Source organism: Phodopus roborovskii, unplaced genomic scaffold, assembly GCF_943737965.1.
Source record: "Phodopus roborovskii unplaced genomic scaffold, PHOROB, whole genome shotgun sequence".
Lineage (NCBI taxonomy): Eukaryota > Metazoa > Chordata > Mammalia > Rodentia > Cricetidae > Phodopus > Phodopus roborovskii.
This window is the reverse complement of record NW_026126525.1, coordinates 35800396-35818730: the sequence shown is the minus strand read 5'-3', so window position 1 is coordinate 35818730 and position 18335 is coordinate 35800396. Positions and strand designations below refer to the sequence as shown.

At 41.8% G+C, this 18335-nt stretch overlaps 1 protein-coding gene across 2 annotated transcripts; it reads left to right on the top strand.

Moving 5' to 3' along the window:
• The first annotated feature begins 168 nt into the window (after positions 1-168).
• On the top strand, positions 169-14629 carry Lias (lipoic acid synthetase). Of its 2 annotated transcripts, XM_051198264.1 has the most exons (11): positions 169-220; positions 1104-1276; positions 3001-3094; positions 4037-4117; positions 5989-6145; positions 6217-6274; positions 7991-8119; positions 9985-10130; positions 11405-11475; positions 12770-12881; positions 14249-14629. In XM_051198264.1, the coding sequence occupies exons 1-11, from the start codon at positions 176-178 to the stop codon at positions 14305-14307; spliced, it is 1125 nt and encodes a 374-aa protein (XP_051054221.1). In that variant the 5' UTR covers positions 169-175; the 3' UTR covers positions 14308-14629. The 2 variants fall into 2 exon arrangements, with proteins under 2 accessions (XP_051054221.1, XP_051054222.1); XM_051198265.1 differs by lacking the exon at positions 4037-4117 and having other exon boundaries at positions 175-220.
• The last annotated feature ends 3706 nt before the right edge of the window (positions 14630-18335 follow it).

Genomic DNA, 18335 nt, shown 5'->3' with positions numbered 1-18335 from the left:
TGCGTCATGAGCGTGCGACAATAAGGCTAACCTAGTCTATCGCCAAGCAGGTCGATTCATGCCGGGTCCGCAATGACGTGTGTGCGTCATAAGCAAAGCGACGGGTGCTCGGCCGCGGCTTGTTCCGGCGTGCGGGTTCGTCGGGCCCTTGACCCTCCTGAGACCTCCGAGGGGCATGGCTCTACGCTGCGGGCTTGCGGCGGGCAGCCTGGGCTCCTGGGTGAGCGGAGAGGCAGGAACGTTGTTGCTCATCACAAGTCCAAAACTGGGAAAAATTTTTCCAGATATCCTTTTTTAAACTCCCTGACTCGTCAGGAAATAAAACATCCATAGCCGTGGCATATCTTAATTATTGCAGTTTAAAGTTGTTGACAACATATTTTTAGTACCTGTTTTAAGAATAGAAGATTTGCGGGACGGTGGTGTCGCACGCCTTTAATCCCAACACTCAGGAGGCAGAGGCAGGCGGAACTCTTGAGTTCGAGGCCAGCCTGGTGTACAGAGCGAGTTCAAGAACAGCCAGGACTACACAGAGAAACCCTGTCTCAGAAAACAAAAACAAAAAGACATGAAAACGTGACACGCTAACTTAGTTCCTAAGGCTTTCTAATCTACATTTAGCAGTTAATCCTTACAATCTACTCCCCCACCTCCCTTTCGTTGGGGCAGGGGATGCATCAGGATCCCTGTAGCTGGCCTAGAACTAAATTTGTAATCCAGACAATTCTCCCTCTGCCTCCTGTGAATGCTGGATAATGGTTTGAGCCACCATAGCTAGTGGTTCTTTCACCTTGAATCTTTATTTATTTATTTATTTATTTATTTTGTTATGTTGTTGGAGACAGGGTTTCTCTGGTAGCTTTAGAGCTTGTCCTGGAACTCGCTCTGTAGACCAGGCTGGCCTCGAACTCACAGACATCCACCTGCCTCTGCCTACCCAGTGCTGGGATCAAAGGCGTGCGCACCAACGCCCGGCAACCTTCAATCTTTTAAAGAGTCGTTTTACATTCTGAATCAGTTCTTTGGCTTTGGTATTATAATGGGTTGAAACTAAATTAATCCAGAGTTTACCGAATGATTGATATAATGAACCTTTCCTGTAGGTATTTGGAAGATATTTATGCAGCCCGGTTAGAGCATTAAGTTCTTTGCCGGATAAAAAAAAGGAATTTTTACAGACTGGACCAGACCTTCAAGATTTTGTATCTGGTGATCTTGCAGACAAGAGCACCTGGGATGAATATAAAGGAAATTTAAAGCGTCAGAAAGGAGAAAGGTAATTGAATATTAGAGATCATTTCAGGATCCCACCCTTTGATTTTCTGCACTGTTTTTAATCAAGCCCTATAGCAGATTTTAAATTTCAGACATGTTAAATTTATCCAAAGTTACTAGAAGTGATAACCAGTCTAAGTAGAATAAATGAGCAAAGCTGTTAGAATCTTTTTTTTTTTTTTTTTTTTTTTTTTCTGTAACCTTTGGCCATTTTTCTTCATCCTTCCAGAAACAACCTGACCATTCCACCTCCCACTTTATATCCAGCACCTAATTGGAAAAGTGTAGGTTTCCCTCTTGGCAATTATTGATTTATTTTTGGTTTTTCAAAATAAGGTTTCTCTGTGTAGCCCTAGATGTTCTGGAATTTGTTCTGTAGACTAGGCTGGCCTTAAACTCAGACATCCCCCTGCCTCTGCCTCCCAAGTGCTGGATTAAAGGCCTGGGCCACCTGTTCCTTTTCTGAGAAAGTTTACATATAGCCTGCAGTTGCTTTATCTTTATTATTTTTTAACGATGAAAGGTTGCCTGGCATGCAGAAGGCTCAAGGTTCAATTTCTAATACCACAATAAACAGAAATATTAATAGAAGTGTAGTGAGGTTGGTGGTGCACAGGGTTGTTTTAAAAAGTATCTATCAAAGAACATCTAGATCACAAGTGAATAAAGTCAAGGGGAAACCAAGGATATAGTCTCCATTCCAAATTTTAGATCTATCATTTTGTTGTTTTCAGTTTGTCATTTTTTTGGTTTCATTTATATAGCCCGGGCTGGCCTTGAACTCACTTTGTATCTAAACTTGACCTTGAACTCTCCTTATCTTCCTATCTCCATGGTTTAAAATCTAGCATTACAGACATGAATCACTGCAACTAGCAAGTTGTCTCTATTAATGACTAGAGTCTAGAAGGCAGGGTAGATATTGTATAATTGGGCTCTTTCTGTATTCTGAGTTACTGTAGTTGTAGTATGTTGTGGAGTATTATTTTAAGTGGGCAAAGATGTTTTTCATTTGTTTATGCTGCAGAATATCACTTTAACTATGTGAAGGTGTGTTACATCTGTTTCTGCTGCCTTTGTTAACAATGTTAAGATGTGTTACATTTATTTCTTCTTGCCTGTCTAAGGCGCATGATAGCTACTTGGGAGAGGTGGGAGTGATAGGCAGAGAGAATAAGAGGAGAGATAATAGGCTGGAGAGAGGAAGAAGGGAGAAAGAGAGGGACAATGCCTGGGGCCAGAAGGTGGGCATCCACCAGCCAGACATGAGAAGCAGTGAAAATAAGACGTACAGAAGGAAAGAAAGGTAGAAATCCCCAAAGCAAAACATAGATAAAGAGAAACAGATTAAAATAAGAGCTAAGCTAAGGCTGAGCATTTATAAATAATAGTAAGGCTCCATGTCATGATTTGGGAGCTGGTTGTTGGCCCAGAAGAGAATGCCTAGTATGGTAGCATTCATAGGGAAGGACACGCTCAAAGACATATCTGTCTTCCTATTAGAATAGTACAGCAATGCACCTTTGCATAAGGTAGCTATAAGCATAGCACCCCTTCTGGTCCATCATCAGTGTTTCCTAAAGCATCTTGTGTTTAAGTCTGTTTTTATTCTTGTGATGGAATTGAGTTAGTTCAGGAATATGGAAAAGGCTGTACTGGCTGTATGAGCTAAGCTTCGTATCTTCCAAAGTTTGGTAATGGACAGTTCTTTTTGGCTTTCCCTAGGTTAAGACTGCCTCCATGGTTAAAGACAGAGATACCCATGGGTAAAAATTATAATAAACTGAAAACTACATTGCGAAATTTAAATCTCCACACAGTAAGTAGCCATTGTATTTCTTCTCCATTTACCCCCACACTATGCCGTTTCTCCATATTTATAATAAAAATTTGAGATACAGTTTCATTATTTAGCATAGGCTGTCCTGCAGCTCACTATATAGGCCTGAATGGTCTCAAACTTGTGATTCTCTTTCCTTAGCTTTCTAGGTGCTTGGATTACAAGACGTGTGCTGCAAAAAGAAATGATTAATGAGTATATAAATATTAGCAAGGAAGGTGGGGAAAGATGAAAAGTGAAGTTTTAGGTACGGTAATAATAATGTACATAGAGGGGACAGTGGTGGTACACACTTTTAATCTCAGCACTCAGGAGGCAGTGGTAGGTGGATCTCTGTGAGTTCAAGGACAGCCTGGTTTACAGAGCAAGTTCCAGGACAGTCCGGGCTGTTACGTAGAGAAACCCTGTCTCAATGCAGAAAAAGAAAATGTACATAGACATTTTGGGGCTGAGAGAATCACCCAGTGCTTGTTTAGTGTGTATGAAAGCAGTTAATCCTCAGCTCCCCTTTACATTTTCCTGCAAAAGAAGTAATAAATGACTATATTTCTTCTCAAAAACATTGGAAACAATGGCAGTTTAAACTACCTAACACTGGGCTGGAGGGATGGCTCTGGGTATGAACATAGACTCCTTACTCTTCCAGAGGACCCATGTCAGGTTCAATTCCTAGCACCCACATGGCAGCTCACAACCATATCTACTCTAACTCCAGGGACCTTCCAGGGACCTGACAGTGTCTTCTGGACTCTTTTGACACCAGGCATGCATGTGGTGCAGAGACATAACATGTAGGCAAAACATGAATACATACAAATTATAATAGTAATAATCTTTAAAAAACAAAACTGAAAATACCTAATACTTCATTGTTGGTAGGTGGGTCTTTTCAACCTGCTGCATTGTTTCCCCTTTACACAGGTCTGTGAGGAAGCCCGATGTCCCAACATCGGGGAGTGTTGGGGAGGTGGAGAGTATGCCACAGCCACAGCCACAATCATGGTAAGGCCAGCTCAGTCTCTGGTTTTTGTTATTGTTATTGTTTTGGGTTTTTTGTTTGTTTGATTTTTATTTTCTTTTCTCTCTCTCTCTCTCTCTCTCTCTCTCTCTCTTTTTGGAGACAGGATTTCTCTGTGTGGAGCCTGTCCTGGAACTAGCTCTGTAGACCAGGCTGTCCTTGAACTCACAGAGATCTACCTGCCTCTGCCTCCCCAGTGCTGGGACCAAAGTTGTGCGCCACCAACACCTGGCTCAGTCTCAACAACTTTAGTTCAGGCATGGAATGGGGATATTTTATGTCCTCCTCCTAAAGATGTGTATTGTGAACTTAAGTGAAATTTTTATTGCAAATGAACTTATGAAAATTACAAAGAAAGTGACGAAGTCTGATTTTGTCATGGTTTCAGTCTTCTCTGAATTAATATATTATTTGTTCTTCCATGTATCTGATAATTATTTGGTGCCCTAGGATATGTGTTGCATTAATGTTTGGAAATAGTCTTCATAACTATTTAATTGTTGTATACTTTTTCCTGTCTCACTTATTTAGCAAGAATGAGCTATATTTCCAATTTCACTCTACTCAGATCTGCACATTCATCTTCCCACTGAATATATCTGTGGACCCAGCCAGGTGGCTTAGTGGGCAGCATCTCCTGCTGTTAAGCCCAGTGACCTGAGTTCAAACCACGTAGTGGACAGAAAAAAAAAACAACTCCTACAAGTTGTCCTCTTGTGTTTACACACACACACACACACACACACACACACACACACACACACGAAATAAAAATGTCATTAAAAAAGAATTTTTTTTAAAGAATATATTTTTAAGCCTGGTCTACACATTGAGTTCCAGGACAGCCAGGACTACACAGAGAAAACTTGTCTTTAAAAAAAGAAAAAAAGAACAACAAAAATAAAACAGACATCCTGGTACCTCAGTTAGAAAGTAGAACTTTAGCCTCTCCTCAGACTCTACATTAGGATCACATTATTTTATTATTTATTTAATTGTTTCAGAGCAGCAGGGGAGAGGGAGAGAGAGAGAAAGACGGGAGGTAGGCAGGGCCCTTTTAAAAGGGAAGGTAGTGAATGTGCACAGGTGGTGCTCTTAGTGGCTGCAGCTGAGGGTGTATCCTGTTAGATCCCCAAGGACAGGCCAGTACAGGTGCCTGAATACTAACAATTATTATTTATACTCAGTTATTCTTAAGTGTGTGTGTGTGTGTGTGTGTGTGTGTGTGTGTGTGTGTGGGCTGCAGTGCATGTGAAGGGGAGAGCCATTGGTTCACTCAGTGCGGGTGCTGGGAGCTGAACTTGAATCCTCTGAAAGAACAACAGATCCTCTTAGCGCTCAGCCATCTCCCTTTTTAAACTCTGAGACTGAGTCTCACTGTGGAACCCAGGCTGATCTTCCTGCCTCAACTTCTCAAGTGCTGGGATTATAGGCATGCACCACCACACTCAGCTAAATTGAAACTGTTTATTATTATTATGGTGATGGTGATTGTGTGGATGTGGAGGTGTGTTTAGAAGTCAAAGGACAACTTTGTGGAGTCTGTTCTCCCACCTGGGGGTCTGGGAATCGAACTCAGGTCACCATGCTTGCTTGGCAAGTGAGCCATTCGATGATGCCTTAAATTATAAAATTAGATGTTCCCTCCTGATCCCACACCCCCTCCAGTTCCCTTAACACTTCCTGAGTGTATCATTTTCTTTTCCACATAAATTTGTATTCCTTAACCATATATTATTTAATTTTGAATGTTTCATATTCCTTATATATCATTCTGTTGACGATTTTTGTCATTTGTTTTTGGCATTGTATTCTTGAGGGTCACCTGATTTAAATTGTAACGTCTCTATTTTAGTTGATGGGGGACACCTGTACAAGAGGTTGCAGATTTTGTTCCGTTAAGACTGCAAGAAATCCCCCTCTGTTGGATGCCAATGAGCCCTACAATACAGCCAAAGCAATTGCAGAGTGGGGTCTGGATTATGTTGTCCTGACTTCGGTGGATCGAGATGGTTAGTAGTGTGTCATTGTGACTGTAGCTAAGTTGTGGCATAGATTGGGCAATAACTTCTTTTCTTTCTAGATGTGCCTGATGGGGGAGCTGAGCACATTGCCAAGACTGTGTCATGCTTGAAGGAAAGGTATTTGTTATGTAATTTAAGGGCCTTTCAGATCCATGCAAATTCAATTTTGAGGTCTTTATCTTTTTTTCTTTTGAGATAGAGTCTATGTAGTCCTGCTGTCCTGAAACTCACTATGTAGACCAGGCTGGCCTTGAAACCACAGAGAAACACCTGCCTCTGTTTCCCAAATGCTGGGATTAAAGATGGGCCACCAGAACCAGCCCATCACTGAGGTTTTTATAAGTTACCATTTAAGAGTGGGTAGTGGTTGAGGATACAGCTGTGTTGTGTGGTGGAATACTTGCCTAGCATGCTCAAGGCCTTAGATTTGATACCTGCCCCCTCCCTTCACACACAAATGAAATTGAGCAGTTAAGAACATTTACTGTTCTTGCAGAAGACCCAGGTTCAGTTCTCAGCTCCCATGGTGGCTGACAACCATCCTGACTCCACAGGGGACCTAGCACCACTTCTGACCCCTGTGGGCACTAGGCATACAGTGCATATACATACATACACACAGGCAAAACATACATAAAGTGAAAATAAATAGATTTTTAAAAGATAAATGACCTAAAGTAAGATGAGGTAAGCACCAACCTTGTAAAATACAGCTCAATACAGTTTTTGTTCATACCCATCTGTCCTGCCAATTTTTCTCATAATCTACATTTTACAAAAATGCTTTAATTCCATGCATTCCCAAAGGGTTAAAAAGGAGCAAACTTCACCAAATTGGTGGCACATGCTTTTAATCCCAGTGTTCAAGAGCAGAGATGGAGAGATCTCTTTGAGTCCAGCCTGGTGTACACAGTGAACTCCAGGCCAGCCAGGTCTACATAGTGAGACTCTTGGCTCTGAAAACAAAAAGAGCTACATTATTTCTGGAACTCAGTGCTGGTGTAATGTCTGTCATGCTACTCAATGTTTTTCCATTGATTTCCCAGTTTTCCTGTTTGTTAACAGTTCAAACAGAAGTGCAGCTCACTAAATTTCTTTCACAAGGCTCTAATGAATCTCAGGTGCAATTTTTGAAGAGTCAGTTTCAGAGTTACACACTAAGGTCTTTCAGCATCTGTTCACAAGGGAACAAGTGTGGTCTTCTATCTCTCCTCAGGGAGTAGCTTCATGCTGCCTTAGGGTTTGCAAACAGCTTTGTGACCTAGTTTACATTACAGGGCTTCACTAGATAGACACAGCCATGGTATTAACAGGAAGACTAATGTTTGTTTGGTACTTCATTTAAAAACAAAACCTCATGACTCAGCAAACCTAGAAACAGTTTTTAAAGCTCATAGCTGGTAAGATATTTGCCTAGAGGAGGTGAGGAGGGTAGTGCTTTGATTTATTACAAAATCAAAGTTGAAGCAGATGACATTTGTATTCCCAGAGGAAATGCCTCACTTTGTTTTCCAAACAGCAAAATAATAATAATAATAATACTCATGCCTTATACTTTTTGGTTTCTTTAAATGATGTTAGTTTTTAGTCGCCTACTCCGTTAGGTTTAAGTCAGAATCTACTGATTGCTGTTGCAGGCAGACATCGTGGCCATTATGCACACACAGTGTACCGTTCCAAGGCTTTTCATACACAGAGGACTGTTCTGTGTGGAGGCCTTCCTCAGTAAGGTTCCCGCTGCTGACGCACTCCCTGGTCACTGTGACCCGCTGTTTAGGCAGCAGTCATGTCAGTTCTTTTCTTCAGTTCAATGTTTATCTTTTTTCCTCCTAGGAATCCAAAAATCCTTGTGGAATGCCTCACCCCTGACTTCCGAGGAGATCTGAGAGCAGTAGAAAAGGTTGCTCTGTCAGGATTAGATGTGTATGCACATAATGTAGAAACGGTTCCAGAATTACAGAGGTGATTGTGTGTTTGTGGGTCACATCATGCTTCCGAGTCTCACTTGGCAGGGGGCTTATGCCAAGGCAGTACCTTCCTTTCCCTTCCGCTTCATTTTCTTCCTCTCTTGCTCTTTTCATTCTGTCCTTTCTCCATGAGTGTTAACTTTCTTTCTTTCTTTTCTCTTTCTTTCTTTCTTTTTTTTTTTTTTTTTTTTTTTTTTTTTTGAGACAGGGGTTCTCTGTGGCTTTGGAGGCTGTCCTAGCTCTTATAGACCAGGCTGGTCTCAAACTCACAGAGATCTGCCTGCCTCTGCCTCTGGAGTACTGGGACTAAAGGAGAGCACTATCAACGCCTGGCAAGTGTTAGCTTTCTATATTGTCAGTTTCATGGAGGTTTTAAAAAAATTGCTCTTTTAAAACTTACGTTGTGGACTGGGCAATGGTGGTATACACTTTTAATCTCGCACTTGAGAGGCAGATATAGGCAGATCTCTGTGTTCAAAGCCAACCTAGTTTATAGTTTTCCAGGACAGCTACACAGAGAAAATCATCTCGAAAAACAAAACAAAACAAACAAACAAAAAAAAAAAAAAACCCAAACCTTACAGTGTGTGTGTGTGTACACACACAAACACTCATGTACAAGTCAGAGGACAACTTACTGTTTTTTGTTTTGTTTGGTTTTTCCTTTCATATGGGGGTATTGTCTGTGTACTGTGTTTGTGCAGTCCCCTGGAAGGCCAGAGGCCAGAAGAGGGTTTCAGAGTCTCCTGCAACTAGAGTTACACAGTTGTTAGCCCCTTGTGGGTAGTGGAAATTGAACCTGAGACCTCTGAAATAGCTGCCAGTTCTCTTAACTGCTGAGCCATCTCTTCGACTCCCTGCTTCCTGCTTCTTATTTAAATTAAAACAAAACAAAACAAAACAAAAATACAGAAGACAGGCTGCATTAGAATTCAGCTAAATTCCATTAGCCCTTTGCCTTTCTTCTCATTTAAGCCATGGTGTTTGGCCATTGTTGAAGAGTAGCCACCCAGCCTGTGGTGATATCGCCAGCAGTGGGAGCCAGTCTCTCTGGTTTCACTTCAGAAACATCCTTTCTAGTGAAAATTCCAGAATGCTTTTCTTCCGAGCCTGCAGAGTTATTGCCTGTCAGCAGAGGGCAGTCCAACCTGCAGGAAAGAAATGCACATCAAAGTTTCAACCCCAGAAATGTGCGTTCAGAGTGGTGTTTGTCTGTCTTCTGTCTAGTTTGTTTTCTCACTAGAAGTCATTACAATTTTGAGCTTCAGAATTCTAATATTTCAGTGTATAAACCAAGTGACTTCCAGTCTGGTTTTTTTCCGTCCCAGACTGAGAGGCCTGAAAAGCTGACAAATGTAGGAAGCCCCGTGAGGCCTCATTTTCTTTCCTACATTAATTACCTATGTGCACATATGTACCATTGACACATATGCTCACTAACTGTGGGTCAGTGTTTCTCCTTCCTAATGCTGTGACTCTAATACAGTTCCTCATGTTGTGGTGACCCCACTATAAAATTATTTTTGTTGCTACTTCACAGCCATTCTGTCATGAATTGTTTTTGAAGTCTCTTATTTTGTTTGTTGTTGTTGCTTTTTTTTTTTTTTTTTGAGATAGGATTTCTCTGTGTACCTTTGTAGACCAGGCTGCCTCGAACTCACAAAAATCTGCCTGCCTCTGCTCCCCAAGTGCTGGGATTAAAGGTGTGAGCCACCAACACCTGACCCTACTGTCATGAATTGTAAATATCTGTGTTTTCCAGTGTTCTCAGGCAAGCCCTGTGAAAGGTTGAGAACACTGTTCTAGACTATGCTTTCTGGTTGAACTTGTTTCTTCACTGAGAGCTTCCCTGTTTTCCAGGAAAGTTCGTGATCCTCGGGCCAACTTTGACCAATCTCTTCGTGTATTGAAACATGTCAAGAAAGTTCAGCCTGATATGGTTACTAAAACATCAATAATGCTTGGCCTGGGTGAAACAGATGAGCAAGTGCACGCAACAATGAAAGGTAAAGAGCTGAAAACCAGGAACCCCTTTCCATTTACCATCAGTGGTAGCAGGAACTCCATTTTAAAGAGCCTGTTAAATGTTTGCTTCCTCCGTAGTCTTAAATGCAGATGACAGTGAGAACAAAGTACCCAGAGCTGCAGGTGTAGGCCAGTGGGAGTGTTCCACCTTCTGTGTCCAGAACACAGAAAGGACATGTTGCAAATAGCAACATGTGAAGGGAAGGACACTCTCTTTGATCATCATGGAGGTGTGCAAGGTGCTGGAGATAGGGATTTTTAGTCCTCCTTGTCCTTGCCTATTCCAATGAGAATGGGATTTCCTTCTGTCATTAGATGGTTTTGAGAGCCAGTTAGGTACCAGGCTCTAGTGGATAAGATTCTGAAGGCTGTGGCTTTAGCTTAGTAGTAGAGCACTTGCCTACCAAATACAACTGAAAAAGAAAGATTGATATGCCACAGGCCAAGTCACACTCTGAGGATGCACCCTGCTCACCAAGGAAAAGCCTAGGACAGCATGTTTGGCTCATATGAATATGTTTACCTAGCATAGTTGTTCCATCACCTTTTTTTTTTTTTTTTTTTTTTTTTGGTTTTTTGAGACAGGGTTTCTTTGTAGCTTTGGAGCCTGCCCTGGAACTAGCTCTGTAGACCAGGCTGACCTCGAACTCACAGAGATCCCCATGCCTCTGCCTCTCAAATGCTGGGGTCAAAGGGCCAGCTGCAGAGTTAGAATTTATTAAGAAAAGATTTTAGGGCTGGAGGGATGGCTCAGCTGTTAAAGGCTAGGCTCACAACCAAAGATATAAGATGTAAGAGTTCAGTTCCCAGCACCTGTGGTTATCTCTTAAGCCACTAAAAAGAAAAAACAAACAAACAAAAAACAGATTTTAACCTAGACTTGAGTATGGGGATTAATAGAGATACACTGAAGAAAAGGATTAAAATACAGCCATGCATGATCATGGCTGAGAAAGATGGGGCCACCTCCCTTCACCTTTTATACCTAGGCCTGCACCTCCACATCTAGCCTTGTATTTTTCTTTCTATCTCCCAGTTTCACACTGCTGTGGTAATCACTTACTCCTGTTACCATTTTGCATCAGAATCTATAGCTCATAGTGTTTTTGAATGAATGAATGGGTTTTCTCCTGTCTCTTGTTGCCTGTGAGACAGTTACAGCACACAGTATGGAAGTACTTCTTATAGGACCTGTACTTAGATCTTTAATTGTCACTGAAACACCCGCTAGTGGAATCCTTGCTTTCCTTTGCAGTGCTCCGTGCAGCTGATGTGGACTGTTTAACTCTAGGACAGTATATGCAGCCAACAAAACGCCACCTTAAGGTACAAGTGTCTTGAGTTGCCAAATATTTTCTTAGTAATTTGAAGTAAAATCTTCATTGTCCACAGGTAAAAATAAGAAATGGCTAATTTTTTAGTTATAATGTCCTGTGTATATGTGTGTATACATACATTTCTGAGATCTTCTTGCCCACATAAAGCAGTGTCCCTGGTACATACTTATTGATACCCAGTTGTTCAAGTCAAGTAAACACACAGAAGAAGCTAAAGGCTGGGAGATTGTATAATTGATACTTGGTGGTCTTGTGACTTTGTTAGACATGTCGGAAAGACAAAGCTGAAGTAAGCAAAGGAAGGCAGATTTTTGTTTCTATGATAGTGTTTATTTACTCAAGAAAATGTGTTGAGCAATATCATGTGCCCATAGCATGTGTGGGCTGTTTCCCAGTGGTAGAGCACTCAGTGGTAGCACACATGCCTAGCATGTGTGAAGTGCTAAGTTCAACTGCCACTGTTGCCAACCAAACAGACAGACAAAAAACATGTGCCAGGTGCAACACTAAATATGAGATACAAGTTAGTCTTGTCCCTCAGGCATCTCACAAGTGGACTTGGAATGACATTAAAGTACTTATAGACTGAGCTCAAGTCCCAGAACCCATGTTTTCTTTTAGCCAGACATGGAGTATGCTTATAATCCCAGCACAGGGGAGACAAAAACAGACGCCTTGGCCAGCCAGCATGATTTACTTAAGAATTACAGGCCACTGAGGGATCCTGTAGCAAAAGAAGGTGGAAAATGCCTAAGGAATGATTTCAAGGTTGTCTGTCTCTGGCCTATATGCATGTGCATGAGTGCCCACAGAATGGAAGTGCACACATACAGAACACAGAATCTTTTTTTGGTTTTCCGAGACAGGGTTTGGTTTGGAGGCTGTCCTGGAACTAGTTCTGTAGACCAGTCTGGCCTCAAACTCACAATGATCCTTCTCTGCCTCCCGAGTGCTGGGATTAAAGGCGTGGGCCACCAACGCCTGACCACACACAGAATCTTATAGGCATGACCAATTCTTGCTTCTACTGAAGCAATGAAAGAAAAACAAATACTCTACTCTCATTTTCTTTCCCCTTTGGAACAGCTAATGTAGTACAGAGTGATGTTCCCTCCTTTCTAAGTCCTCTGTGGTTATGCCCTGATAGAGTTCAATAACATGCAAATGATTAGGGGAGTGGGGGAGGGGGCTGGATAAATGATGAGCCATGGGTTTAGACTTTATATAGAATCAGAATTACTTAGAATTCTGGAATCTGGTCTGAAGAAATTATTTACATCAAGGTTGAAGAATATGTTACTCCTGAGAAGTTCAAATACTGGGAAAAAGTAGGAAATGAGCTTGGATTTCATTATACTGCAAGTGGCCCTTTGGTTCGTTCTTCGTATAAAGCAGGTAAGTTCAACTGTTGGGGGGCAGGTTCTTTTTACGCCATTAATTTCCCACAGCTGTGTCCCACCCCAAACCACCAAAGCACTAAAACAAATTACAATACCTGTGGTTTTCATTTGTCAGGGGAGTAAAAAGAGATTCTCTTTTCCTCGAATGTCTGCCTCTCCCAGCTTTGCTCTGAGGGTCATATAAAGAGTCTGCTCTTGAGTCTCATTTGTTTCTTGTGCACACCGCTTGCTGCTCTTGGTACTGCAGCCATTTGGCAAGAACAGAAGTAATTTGCATGGTCAGCTATTCCACAGGTGGCTTTCAGTATTTATTTTTTAATTTTTGAGACAGGGTCTCACTATATAGTCCTTGCTGACCTGGAACTCACTATGTAGATCAGACCTGCCTGTGCCTTCAAGTGCTGGGGCTGAAGGTGTGAACAACCATGGCCAGCATTAAGTAATACTTAAAAGTGAGTCTTCTAATTTTCGTAAGGAAGTGAATTATGAATCTAAGAGTTTTTATGAGTCTAAGTGTTTTTAAAGATTGAATTCTGTGTGTTGAGTATTGGACTCTGATCACAGATTTCAGCCTGGTGATGTTGGTTCTGTGTGCCAGATTTAGGTGAAGATTGAGCAGTACAGACAAGAAGCTTGGGATCCTTGGTGATTTGGTTTGGATGTAGTGGTTGTGTTCTGAGTGTACCTGTAAGATGACAGAGGAGCTGACCTGACTCCTCATAAACTCAAGCATCTAGTGCTTTGTCCTCTTGTGCTTCCCCGCAGCAGGACTGAAAGAGAATGTGTAGCATAGGGTGACTCATGACAGATGAGAGCTCTGGCTTTCCTGGAGGGGAATGAGTGAATGACAGATTCCATCAGATGCTTGCTGCATGAGGTCTTCTTTATAAACGTCAGATCCAGGCTAATGATGGACAGGCTGCTCTCTGAAATGACAGTGCCGTCGGTGGCACTTTGTAGCAATGAGGAGTAATCAGCCCTCATGGTGAGGTGAACATGCAGAAGCATACCACAGGCTCAGAGGGCTGTCTTGCATACCACTGGGGTATTGGGAGGAGTAATAGTTGAGAGCAATTCTTTTTGGTTCCTGAGTAGGTCTGTACTGTCATGGAGAGAGGAAAGGGAAGGGGAGATGTGGTAAAGTGTTATAATCTCAAAAGATATAATAAAATAATGAAATCAAAACTAGGGGAAAATTCAAAAGATATGGAATATTTAGGTGATAAAAATACTGCCTTTGAGATTTGAGAGCAGGGAAATGCCAATGATTAGAATCCTTCTTTGTGTGTGAGGGGTGGGATTCTGAAATAGCAACTTGTTACTTCAGGGTGATAGTAATGTAGTCTTATTTTTCCCAAATAGGTGAATTTTTCCTGAAAAGTCTAGTGGCTAAAAGAAAAACAAAAGCTTCTGAAACTTAGCCAACACCTTCAGGATCACAGGAAGTTTAAGATTTTGCTTCTAGTTGGTATCAGGTTGGTGCCAGACTTTCAGGTTCCTGTGCATGAGCAGTGCTGTTGTGTCTGAAATATCTGATGTCTGATCCGTCATATAGCTGTAATTCCACTCAGATCATCCTGAACTACCTGAGAAAGACCCTATCTCTACTTAAAAAATATAGAAGAAGAGGAGAAAAGAAAAAAGCCTGTAAGCTATACATACTTAATTTAACTTCTTGCCACTTTGTCCTTGTCATTGTGATGATGTAATCCTAGAATATCTTTGAACAGTTTGCTATTACCGTTGTAATTTAAAAGAATATTAACAACATTTAGAAGATCTATGTATTATTATGACATTTCTTTTTTTTATTTTTACGCGCACTCAAGAGTGTATGTGTGTAGTACACATGCCTGTGGAGGACGTCTTCTGAACTGGAGTTAGAGGAACACATGAACCTACACACATATGGATTCAGTGACACATGATAGATACTACATCTCTTTAAAAGACCTGTACAAGCAGGGTCCCGTCAGTCAGCATTACAGCATGGAGCAGGGAAGGGCTCTCAAGTCCCACTAGTGCAGTAGCTGAGGAGCTACTGACAGTTGATAATAGCTGCAATTGGGGGAGGAGGGTGGACACCCACACAGACATGACTGAGAGTCAGTTTTCTTAGGGGCATGGCCTCCATAGGTTGACCAATGCTCTCGAACAGTGGTTCTCCACTTTTCTTAATGCTGTGACCCTTTAATACAGTTCCTCATGCTGTGGTGGCCCCAAGCATAAATTTATTCCATTGTGATTTTATAACCAATTCTGCTACTTTTATGAACCAGAATGTAAGGATCTGATATGCAGGATATCTGATATATAACTCCTAAGGAGAGCTCGAGCCACAGATTGAGAACCACTGCCCTAGGGGATGACTCCACACCCATGAGGATATGGGAAGCCAAACTTAACTGTGTGATTTTGTGTTTGTGTGGTTTCCTTGGCTGTCCTGGAACTTACCTCATAGACCATGCTGACCTTGAACTCACAGAGATCAGCCTGCTTCTCCGAAATGCTGGGATTAAAGGCAAGAACCACTACACTGGGCCTATACTTGGTGAATATTAAAAGAGAAAAAATATGAAATTAGGAGGGATGTGTCCATTGCTCTAGTTGTCTCCTTGCCACTTCATTTCCTACCCTGCCTGTTCTTTGAACCCTTGGGCTAAGACGATGGCCTAAGTATAAATGCCAGGCTGCCTCCCATTCTGTGGAGTCTAGGAATGGAGAAGATTAGAGGTTGTTCAAGGTAGACCTACAGCTCATCCTCCAGATAGTGCCCCCTCCCTTCTTTGGGGGAGAGCCTCCGTGGTCCTGGTGGGCACTTCCTCTTCAGCCATTACACATCCACACTTCGTGCTGTCCAGAAATCTCTTGATCACCAGTGGCTCCTTCCTACTCTGTTTGTTTTAATGAACTATGATTCCCTTATCCACAGCCCTTGCTGTCCTTAATTGTAGCGGCTCCTTACCAGGGAAGAACATAAATGTGTGCACAGGATGAGACATGGTGGTGCACACCTGGAACCTCGGCACTTGGGTGGAAGATTGCTTCGATCTGAAGGCCAGCCTGGGTCAAAGGCTGTACCTCCAAACTGGATGTGGCAGCACATGATTTTTGTTGTTTGTTGAGACTGGGTCTCATGTAGTCTCAAACCAGCTGTGTATTAGACAATGATCTCAAACTCCTAAGGTCATGACTGCACCTCCTAAGTGCTGTGATTGCAGGCCTACAACACCAGCTGCCCAGTAGTTCACGAACACCCAGCTAATAACCTTTATAATAACTATTGATTTATTTAAAAATGGTACATAGAATCGATTATCCACATTACATGTTTTACAATATAGCCATATAAAATTTCCTTTGTGAGACACAAAATAAACAAAAAGACAGGATTCTGAGTCAAAAGGTAAAGTTGAGCTTTATTGTTTTGGAAAGGAATTTCTCAGGTTATTACTATCAGTATCATTCTGTGATTCTGCCTGATCATGCCACTGGTACCCACTCTTCCTAGTAACAGTCTACTTCTACTTTTAGGGTATTTTCAGCATCAGGTAAGAAAATCTCTTCAAACAGGTTCTATCAACCATGGGTTTTTACTCCACCAAACAGGAAGTGGGTGTCAGAGATGATTTAGTGGTTCAAGAAAGCTATTAAAAATTAAGTGATCACCACACAGTAGTCAGAGCTTCCTGACTCTGCCTCGAAAGTGCTAGGACTATTTTTTTTTTTTTTTAATTATTATTTTATTTTGAGACAAACTGGCCTTAAACACAGAGATCAACTGGGTGTGATGGCATGTGCCCTTAATCTCTGAACTTGGAGGTAGAGGTAGGTAGATCTCCTGAGTTCAAAGCCAGTCTGTATACATAGTGAGCTCCTGTACAGCTAGGGCTATTTAAAAAAGACAACAAACAAAAACCTAGATTCCTCTGCTTCAGCCTTCTGTGTGCTGGGATTAAAGCATTTGCCACCATGACTAGTCTTCAGCTGGTCTTGAACTCATTCTCAAATCAGGCAGGCTTGTAGTTGGATCCTGTCGTCTTGAACACCCAAAACTGACATTGTACACTAGTACAATTTTATTAAGAATTATTTTTGTGTATGTGTGTATATCTGTGTTCATGTATGTCTGTAGGGGGTATGACTGTAGGCCAAAGGGTGTCAGATCCCTTGAAGCTGGAGTTATAGGCGTTTGTGAACTGTCTGATATGCGTGTTATGGACTAAACTTTGTCCTCTGGAAGAACAGCAAGTGCTCTTAACCACTGGGACATCTCTCCAGCACCCTTTGTTCGGTGTTTTGAAACAGGATCTTATGTAGCCCAGGCTTCTCTTAGATTCATTATATAGCCAAGGCTATCCTTGAACTCCTGATCCATCTGCTTCCATTCTCCAAGTCTTTCACCGTGCTTGGCTTAACACTTACTATTATTATTGTATGCCTATGACGTGTGTCTGGATAAACACATGCCAGAGTGCAAGTGGGGTCAGAGGACAATTTCAGTTCCAGGGATCAAACTCAGTCAGACTTATGTAGCAAGGACAACTTGACAGAGCTGGTTCTCCTTCTACCATGTGGTTCCCAGAAATCAAACTCAGGTCAGACTTGGTGGCAAGTGTCTGTTACCCACTTGGTAATCCTACTGGCCTCATACTTTCTTTTTTAAAACTGTGGTCTTTAATACACACCGTAGAGGACAAAAGGGTCTCAAATTACTATGCCCTTACAGATTTATATATACAAATGTATATGTGAATCACATATTTTTTCCCTATCACAAAGAGAAAATTTCCAAGGCTTCCTATCTTTGGCCTATTTTTTTTCCACTTCCAATTTTTCTACCTTTCAAACTATAACTGTGTTCCACAAATGAAATTTACTTTTCCACTCTAGGCATAGAAGCTTCCTGCAATTAAAAAGGAGTGCCTAACTTTTTTGTTTTTGTTTTGTATGATAAGGTTTCTTTGCGTAGCCCTGCTGTTCTGGAACTTGCTGTGTAATCCAGGCTGGCCTCCATCTGCTTGCCTCTGCCTCCCAAGTGCTGGGATTAAATGTGTGTGCTACCACTGCCCAGTGTAGGAGTACCTAATTTTAACTGCTTTAGCAAGACATCTTTGGATTTATAATCCTACTGACAAGCAGGTACGGAGCAAACTCTAATCCATAAACTCCTCAGAAGGGCTAATCCTCAAGCCAACATGAGTTCAGATGTCTACACTTTTCTGAAAGGTCAAATAGCAGATAGTTTTATGCTTCATAGGCCAAGAGGCAAGATTGAGGCTATTGTGTATAAGTTCTGTAAGTATTTAAAATGTAACTGTAGGGGCTGGAGAGGTGGCTCAGTGGTTAAAAGCACATGCCTCAGTTCCCAGCACCCACACCATGGCTCACACAGCTGGCCACAACTGTAGTTCCAGGGGCTCTGACAGCTTCAACTTCCCATTTATAC